The sequence below is a fragment of the Engraulis encrasicolus genome, chromosome 12, assembly GCF_034702125.1.
Source record: "Engraulis encrasicolus isolate BLACKSEA-1 chromosome 12, IST_EnEncr_1.0, whole genome shotgun sequence".
In the NCBI taxonomy this organism is placed as follows: Eukaryota; Metazoa; Chordata; class Actinopteri; order Clupeiformes; family Engraulidae; genus Engraulis; species Engraulis encrasicolus.
Genome location: NC_085868.1, coordinates 55,536,063 through 55,545,393, shown reverse-complemented (window position 1 = coordinate 55,545,393; position 9,331 = coordinate 55,536,063). Strand labels below are relative to the sequence as shown.

The 9,331-nt window shown below is 41.2% G+C and overlaps 1 protein-coding gene across 1 annotated transcript in view; it reads right to left on the bottom strand.

Annotated features, from left to right (window-relative positions):
* Positions 1 to 1,696: 1,696 nt before the first annotated feature.
* Positions 1,697 to 9,331, bottom strand: part of LOC134459629 (coiled-coil domain-containing protein 122-like) — a 29,825-nt gene continuing 22,190 nt past the window's right edge. The window contains exons 4-5 of the mRNA XM_063211975.1: positions 3,136 to 3,252; positions 1,697 to 1,980 (exon numbers count right to left, since the gene is read on the bottom strand). Coding sequence (XP_063068045.1) covers positions 1,828 to 1,980; positions 3,136 to 3,252 — 270 coding nt within the window. The 3' untranslated portion in view covers positions 1,697 to 1,827. The remainder of the gene's footprint in view (positions 1,981 to 3,135; positions 3,253 to 9,331) is intronic.

Sequence of the window (9,331 nt, the reverse complement as noted above, 5' to 3'; positions counted from 1 at the left end):
GCAGAGCTGCTGTAACTGGTAAATGAGTGGCCAGCCTATTTGTTAAACCCACGACGTCACTGTTGAATAGAACGTCGCCATGATAGAGACCGAAACGGTCTGGTGTGTGTGTGTGTGTGTGGGGGGGGTTAATCTGTTCTTACAGTATCTATCTGGTTTTATGTCTTGTCTTCCTTGTTTGAAGTGTTAATTGTACATAAGCACACTGACCACTTGAGTGTTAAATTGTGTACTTTGACTTGACTTACACCTAAAAACTTAAAGAGAAAAACTCCCAATTTGACCCAACCAGCGCAACATCAGATACATCGCTCTATCTTTAGTGACTGTAGACCAGTTACTCACTTACATAGGAAGATTTAGTTTTTTACTTCTATTTTTAAGTTTGCCCCCCTTTGACTGTATTGTATTACAGTCACATATTGCATAATATGCATACATAGACGTTACATGTTGGGTGTGTGAAAACCAATAATGCTGTTTTTTTTTACTGTAAATCGATTCTGAGTCTGATGGAAAATAGAGAAGCTGCTCTGGAGACATGACCAGTGGGCATGTTTAGATAAGATAAGACAGGCTTTGCGAAGGCCAGCACAACACCTTGAAAATGGCTTTTTTGGCAGGCAGGAGCAGTTTTTTAAAGTACCATCACACTTCACACTTCTTTACGGGTAGCAATGTTGCGCTATTCCGCTGCAAACTGAAGTGGATGTTTAGATGTTTAGATATGCTTTCACTCTGAGTCACGAGTAGACATGTTTACATAGGCTCTAGTGTTGCTATGTTTATACAGACTCGCATTCATTCTAATGGTGTGAAAACCATCTGTCATTGCTTTAGGAGGCATTTGGTGCACACTGCTGCCCCCTATTGGACATTCTGTAGAACTGCAGCTGCCATGACCACAGGAGACATTTGGTTGACACTGGTGCCACCTAGTGGATGTTCTCTAGACCACACTGGACATCCTTAATGCCCAATATCAACACAGAGTGGGGTTAGTGCTGACATTTAACAAGTATCTACAGTCCTGCGGTCTGGGTGAATTAAATATTTTCATTTATTATAAAGTATAAATATGTCAAATAAATGATTTCATCAAATGCAAAGTGTAAACATAGCATTACAAAGGTAAACAAATCAACAACACAAACAGTGTGCTATCCCTCCCCCCCCTTCTCTCTCTCACACACACACACACACACACACACACACACACACACACACACACACACACACACACACACACACACACACACACACACACACACACACACACACACACACATAGGCAAGAATACACAGCCAAACACAGAGAGTGATTATAAGATGAACGCTTAAATAAATGAATCGACTGATTCCCCTCCTCCACCTGTATTCCTCATTCTACTCCTCCTCCACCTGTACTGTAAGACTGCTTCTACTCCTCCTCCCCCCCCAGCTGTGCGGTGAGCTCCTCCACCCTCCTCTCCATGCGCTACTCCTCCTCCTACTCCTCCTCCTCCTCCTGTCCATGTGCTACTTTTTCTACTCCTCCTCCTCCTCCAGCTGTTTGGTGAGCTCCTCCACTCTCCTCTCCATGCGCTACTCCTCCTCCTACTCCTCCTCCTCCTCCTCCTGTCCATGTGCTACTCTTTCTACTCCTCCTCCCCCACCTGTGCGCTGAGCTCCTCCACACTCCTCTCCATGCGCTACTCCTCCTCCACCTCTTCCTCCTCCTACTCCTCCTGCTCCCCCAGCTGTGCAGTGAGCTCCTCCACTCTCCTCTCCATGCGCTTGATGATGATGTTTCTACTCCTCCTCCTCCTCCTCCTCCTCCTCCTCCTCTTACTCCTCCTGCTCCCCCAGCTGTGCGGTGAGCTCCTCCACTCTCCTCTCCATGCGCTTGATGTCGGAGATGAGATCTCGCTGGTCGAACTGGGCCTTGCTCAGCTGGCACCGCAGCCGCTTCACGATGGCATCAAAACGCTTATTCTGGATCTACAGGAGGAAGAAGACAGGCCATGAGACATCAATCAGCTTATTCTGGATCTACACGAGGAAGAAGACAGGTCATAAGACATCAAGCAGCGTATTCTGAATCTACATGAGGAAGAAGACAGGTCATGAGACATCAAGCAGCGTATTCTGAATCTACATGAGGAAGAAGACAGGTCATGAGACATCAAGCAGCTTATTCTGTATCTACAGGAGGAAGAAGACAATGGAGAGAGACATCAAGCAGCGTATTCTGGATCTACAGGAGGAAGAAGACAGGTCATAAGACATCAAGCAGCGTATTCTGGATCTACAGGAGGAAGAAGACAGGCCATGAGACATCAATCAGCTTATTCTGGATCTACAGGAGGAAGAAGACAGGCCATGAGACATCAATCAGCTTATTCTGGATCTACAGGAGGAAGAAGACAGGCCATGAGACATCAATCAGCTTATTCTGGATCTACACGAGGAAAAAGACAGGTCATGAGGCATCAAAACGCTTATTCTGGATCTACATGAGGAAGAAGACAATGGAGAGAGACATCAAAACTCTTATTCTGGATCTACACGAGGAAGAAGACAGGTCATAAGACATCAAAACGCTTATTCTGGATCTACACGAGGAAAAAGACAGGTCATGAGGCATCAAAACGCTTATTCTGGATCTACATGAGGAAGAAGACAATGGAGAGAGATGTCAAACAGCTTATTCTGGATCTACACGAGGAAGAAGACAGGTCATAAGACATCAAGCAGCGTATTCTGGATCTACACGAGGAAGAAGACAGGTCATAAGACATCAAGCAGCGTATTCTGAATCTACATGAGGAAGAAGACAGGTCATGAGACATCAAGCAGCTTATTCTGGATAAGCAGACTCAGTCGTTTTTAACTTTGTTGTGTTCTGATTATTCATGTACAACTTTCAAAATCCCAATATCCCAATAATATAATATAATATAATATAATATAATATAATATAATATCGTATAATACCTCGATATCCTTCCTCAGCTGTGTGTGTGTTTCTCTCTCCTTGCGTAATATAATGTAATAATATAATATAATATAATATAATATAATATAATATAATATAATATAATATAATATAATATAACATAACATAACATAACTTAACATAATATAACATATTACCTCTATATCCTTCCTTAGTTGTGCGTGTGTTTCTCTCTCCTTGCGTAGTATGGCCTGTTTTTCCTCCACTGACTTGACCTTCATCAGGATGCTGCTGTCTACACCTCCAGCATCACACTGCAGATAACAACAACAACAACAACAGGTATTAATACAGCACAATATCACATCACACTACAGATAACAACAACAACAACAACAGTAACAGGTATTAATACAGCACAATATCACATCACACTACAGATAACAACAACAACAACAACAGGTATTAATACAGCACAATATCACATCACACTACAGATAACAACAACAACAGCACAATATCACATCACACTACAGATAACAACAACAACAACAACAGGTATTAATACAGCACAATATCACAACTACAGCGTCAGGATGCTACTGTCCACACTGGAGAATAGATATTACATCACATTACATTACATTACACCTCCCACATCACACTGGAGAATAGATATTACATCACATTCCATTCCATTCCATTCCATCCCTCTATACTTGATAGGCATCCTGCAGTATTGGTGCTCTCATCACACTATGCAGGTCAGATGGGGCGAGGCCTCTTCTAGGAATGTTGGGATTACCAATAGTGTCAGGCAAGGTGGAATTCTTTCTCCTCTTCTTTTTAATATATACAGCTCCCAGGCCACTTTATTAGAATAGCATGAAAAAGTTGATTTATTTCCATAATTCCATCAATAATGTTAAACTGTCATGGATTGTAGATGCATGGCCCAGTTGTTTAACTATTCCAATCATTCAAGTTTTTCTTTTTACATAATTTGGCCTTCCAGCTCAAAAAAACAATGATTTGGGAAATTCGCATTATTAGAATATTGTAATAAAATCACAATTTTCTTCATCAAAATTCGTTTCACATCAGTGCACATCAAATCAGTTGAAATTTGGTACTTTCTACATAACATGCAATGTTCAATACTTGGTTAGGATTCTCTCTGTCTTAATAACGGCCATGGTGCGTTTAACATTGAAGTCAATGGCAGAAACAGTGCATGGGAGTAATGGAAGGCCAGATATCCTTGATGCTTTGCCGTCAGCTGTTCTTGTTTGTTGACCTGGTGTCCCACAATTCACTCTTCAATATACCCGTTGATACCCATGCTACATTTTGGTGTTAACTCACCAGTTTAATTCTAACTCACCAGAAATAAAACCCCATTCATTTTCAATGGGGTTTCATTTCTGGTGATTTAGAATTAAACCGGTGAGTTAGCGACAAAACGTGGCATGGAAATCTACAGGGTATATTGAAGAGTGAAGTGTGGGACACCAGGTCAGCTATACAAAAACAGCTGACGGCAAAGCATCAAGGATATCTGGCCTTCCATTACTCCCATGCACTGTTTCTGCCATTGACTTCAATGTTAAACGCATCATGGCCGTTATTATTAATAATATTAAGACAGAGAGAGTCCTAACCAAGTATTGAATATTGCATGTTGAGTAGTATTTGATGTGCACTGATGTGAAACAAATTTTGATGAAGAAAATTGTGATTTTATCACAATATTCTAATGATGCGAATTCCCCAATTCATGGGTTTTTTGAGCTGGGAGACCAAAATGTGTAAAAATAAACAATTTAATGATTGGAATAGTTAAAAAACTGGGCCATGAATCTATAATCCATGACAGTTTAACATTATTGATGGAATTATGGAAATAAATCAACTTTTTCATGCTATTCTAATAAAGTGGCCTGGAGCTGTATATGGATGATCTGTCCAGGAAACTTAATGACTGTAGGACTGGATGTATGGTTGGGGACAAGGTTATTAATCATCTTCTGTATGCTGATGATCTTGTTATCCTTTCTCCCTATAGTGCTGGTCTCCAGCAACTACTCAGAGCCTGCTCAGAGTATGGGATAGATTTTGACATCAAATATAATGCAAAAAAAAGAGTGTTGTCATGATTGCCAGATCTAAGGAGGACAAAAAGTTACAGTTCCCTTCTTTTTATTTAAATAATAGTGAGTTGGCAATTGTAAATAAAGCAAAGTACTTAGGTAATATATACCGGTCCGTGGACTATTGGATACCGGGCCGCACAACATAAATTTAAAAAAAAAAATCCAGAAGACCTGCCTTTGTTATGAACTGCGGTGCAGAACACATCTCAAATATAACTTTTAGTATTGCCATATTAGTAATTGCATTACTAGACATAGCACAAGTATTTTCAATTTTAATAACAAGCAAACTGTTCTATGTGCCGTCCAATCACTAGTTGAATGTCAAATGCGCTAGAAGCATGCTGCGAGGCCGCGCCCACTTTATACTTCAATCTAAACAGTGGATGTCGTTTTGGAGTGTTGGCTGTCTTCTCTGGCTCTTTCTTTATAAGGCTTTTGAAACGTTGCGAAGCAAACTTTTTGGGACCCACTTTAGAAATCCACTTCTATCATTTGTTGCTATTTCAGTTTCGTGATAACAACGCTGTGTTACAAACGTAATTGCGTTGCGAGACATGTCTTGTGGTTGCAACTTATAACGACCAACGCTTGTTTCAGGAGCTCCTGAAAGTCAGCGTTAGCAGAAAACAAGGCGATGACATGCAACCCGTTGCCTCTTTTTAAAATATTGCATTGGTTTTTTGACAGATAAAACTGCGCACTCAGACTGCGGTAGAATCACACACTGGTTATGCATCAGTCCACACAAACGTGACGCGAGGGCACGAGCTGCTAGTAGCAAACTTCAGCGGTATCAAATTCCAGCTTCCAACTATTCCCGTGTTCGAAAAAACAATGACGACTGCTAGTTGGAAACAGTTGACCTTAAATTAATAGAAGCGCCACTTTGCAAGGATACCTATAACCCAGTCATAATAGCCGAATGTAAATGCGCATTGTCCTCAATAAAAATGAACATGGCCAGAGAGCGCACTTTTTCGCATGGTGAAAAATAACCTAGTACGCAGTAGTTTTGGGTGATCATTCCTTGCACCACTAGCCCTATGACCTGGCTCCACAAATTAGTGGGGTAATTGTCAGTTTAATAGTCAAATACTAAATGTTATGTTTAAATGTAGGCTGTTACACATTTTGAATGGAGTGAAGGAAAAGGATTAGGCCTTATTTTTAGACCCTATTAATACTACTATTATTAGGCCTATTAATAATAACAATGATAACAAATAATAATAATAATAATTGGCCTAGGCTAATATTGGTGTAATATTAATATTATTATTACTATTATTATTATAATAACGCGTGACTGCCGGTCCGCGGAAAAAAATGGAACTCAAACCGGTCCCTGGTGCTAAAAAGGTTGGGGAACCCTGTTGTAAGCTATACGCTCAAGCGAATATGCTGGCACGTAAGTTTCATATGTGTTCCAAAGATGTTCAAATTTCTCTTTTTAGACATTATACACTGCCCATCTTTGGTCTAACTACAGTAAGGTGAAGAGTAACAAAATCAAGGTGGCCTATAATGATGCTTTTTTAAGTCTGATGAAGGTTACAAGATGTCAATGCAAATGTGCCCACATTTTAGGCATTAATGAGGAACCTCATCTATAAGTTTATATGTAGGTTAAATGAGTCAAGTAATGGTATCATAATGGGATTGTGCAATGTAAAGGAAAGGGTCACTCAGTTCAGCTCTGACATATGGAAACACTGGAAAAACCAACCATTACATTACAGCTAGTGTTCGAATTATGCAGAAAATTTCGGGGGGACTCGTCTTTTTTTCGGGGGGGGGGGCTTACGCCTGTCTCAGAGCGCGCACGGGGGTGGGGGGGGGGTGGGGGGAGGTGTTGCGCTTGTCTCAGAGCGCGAATCTCGAAAGCACAGGAGGAGTAGGCTTAACAGTAGTCGTGGGCCTAAGTGCGAGAAGCTAGAACACCTGGACCCTCTTGAAGTTGTGACCACTCAGGATATTTTATAGAACGTTCCAGGTATCGCTCGCGATTTACAGCGTGTGACGATGTGCAAATTTACATTGTGGAATATTGAAAGTATCTGGCCAAAACCACGACAAGCGCGAAAGTCTTCACGTTACCTTTCCACAGTGCACCTAAACAGTTACAGTATATTGACTACCTTATGTCTATCACCAGTTGAGACAATGGGTCTTTCTCAAATGCAAGGCCAGTGTCCTTCCAAGTGTATCAGCCTAATTAGGCACGCCCAGTGATTGGATACCCTTTATTAGTCATACCCAGTGATTGGATATTCTGTAGAGTTCACCAAAAAGTATCCAATCACTGGGCGTGACTAATTAGGCTGACACACTTGGAAGGACACTGGCCTTGCATTTGAGAAAGACCCAAGGAGAGCAAAAAGAGAGGGAGAGAGAAAAGCGGTGTGTGGGTGTGTGCACTCGCAAGTGTGACTGAAGGTCTTGGCTGACGCACAGAGAGAGAAACCCAATGTTGATCATAAACGCCCCGGTTTAAACTTCACTGATTAAAAAAACAGTAGCTCCAAGGGGTTGTAAGTAGTGATGGGTAAATTAAGCTTTGTTAAAGCTCTGAACAATTTAGACACATTGCTTCAAAAATTGGGTTAGTACTTGAAGCTTCAGTAACAGGGCCCTCTCCTGGTGAAAAGCCATGTTTGCAATTAAACAGGCTCAATTCGATAAGATGAGATGTGCCCTCATCATCTGCGACATTACCCCCAATATTGGACTGAGCTCATACTTTTGCACACTAACTTCCAGACATTTGACATTTTGGGCTACTGATGAGGCAGTTGAGGCCACATTTATTTATTTATTCATTTATTATTAGGCTATTTTTTGGGCGATCAGAATAAAGCGTTGCTGAACATTAATGTCTTCTCCTTGTTGTGTTCATAACGTATGATGATGTCTACTTGTCTATCCAAGTGGGACTTATAGGCCTAATGGCAGTCAATAAAATATCTATTCTCTCCACTGCAACCTGGCAGACGGCTCTGCAGTCCAAACACATTTGCGCGCGCCTGCTGGTTCGTGTGGCAGCGCGAAACACTGCAGCTGCTTTCGGAAAACTGAACCAGTTTACTGTTTCATACGTCATATATCACATGGTTTTTCCGTACTGAAGCAAACTTCGGAACAGTGGTTTAATGGTTTTCGCAGTTGATGGTTTGAAACACGTTCCGGCGCGCTTGTGCCAGACTGCCATCACTAGTTGTCAGCGTTTTCATAGCACCAGAGATGGGACCAAGTCACTAATTTGCAAGTCGCAAGTAAGTCTCAAGTCCTTCCAATCAAGTCCGAGTCAAGTCACAAGTTAAGACACATTTGACCAAGTCAAGTCCAAGTCCAAGTCGTGCCAAAGCCAAGTCAAGTCCAAGTCCAAGTCTTATTTTTTCCAAGTCCTTAACAAGTCACCTTGTATTCTATGTGCAATATTGACAATTACTTTTGGTCATAAATTCGGTCATAAATTTGTTTTGAATTTTACTTTTGGTCATACATTTTTGGTTTGACTAGGTTTAACTATAAGATGAACCATGGTTTTACGACGAAAACTAACCATGGTTTTACCACGGTTTATAAGTATTCATTAAATTACAATTAGTTGCCGCTTCTTTTATCCAACGCACATTTTGGTGACAGTCTCTGGAGCAATGTGGGTTAGGTGCCTTGCTCAAGTGCACTGCAATCATGGATGGCAGCGTAGGGAGAGGTAGACCTAAGGGTGGGATTCAAACCTGCAACTCTGTGATCTTCAGTCCAACTCCCTAACGATTACACCACGGCTGCTAACGGCTGCAAAAATGCGTGATACTATGGATGGTTCAGAGTACTATAGAGAGACCATGGTTACTACAGTAAAACCATGATTACAGTAAAACCATGGACACTTTTCGTAAGGGGTTCTAAACACAAAATAGTAGGCCTACTGGTACTGTTTAAGGGGAAATAGTTTACATTATATTATTATTTATTACATTACATTGCACTTAGCTGACGCTTTCACTTATTCAAAGCGACTTACAGCTATTATTTTTCAGGGTATTGGTTACAGTCCCTGGAGCAATGTGGGGTTAGGTGCCTTGCTCAAGGGCACTTCAGCCATGGATGGAGATGTCAGGGGGAATTTGAACCGGCAACTCCTAGATTGAAGGACCAACTCTATAACCACTTGGCCATGGCTGCCCATGTTTAGTTTTTCTTTCTTTCATGCATTTTTTTCACACACAAATGT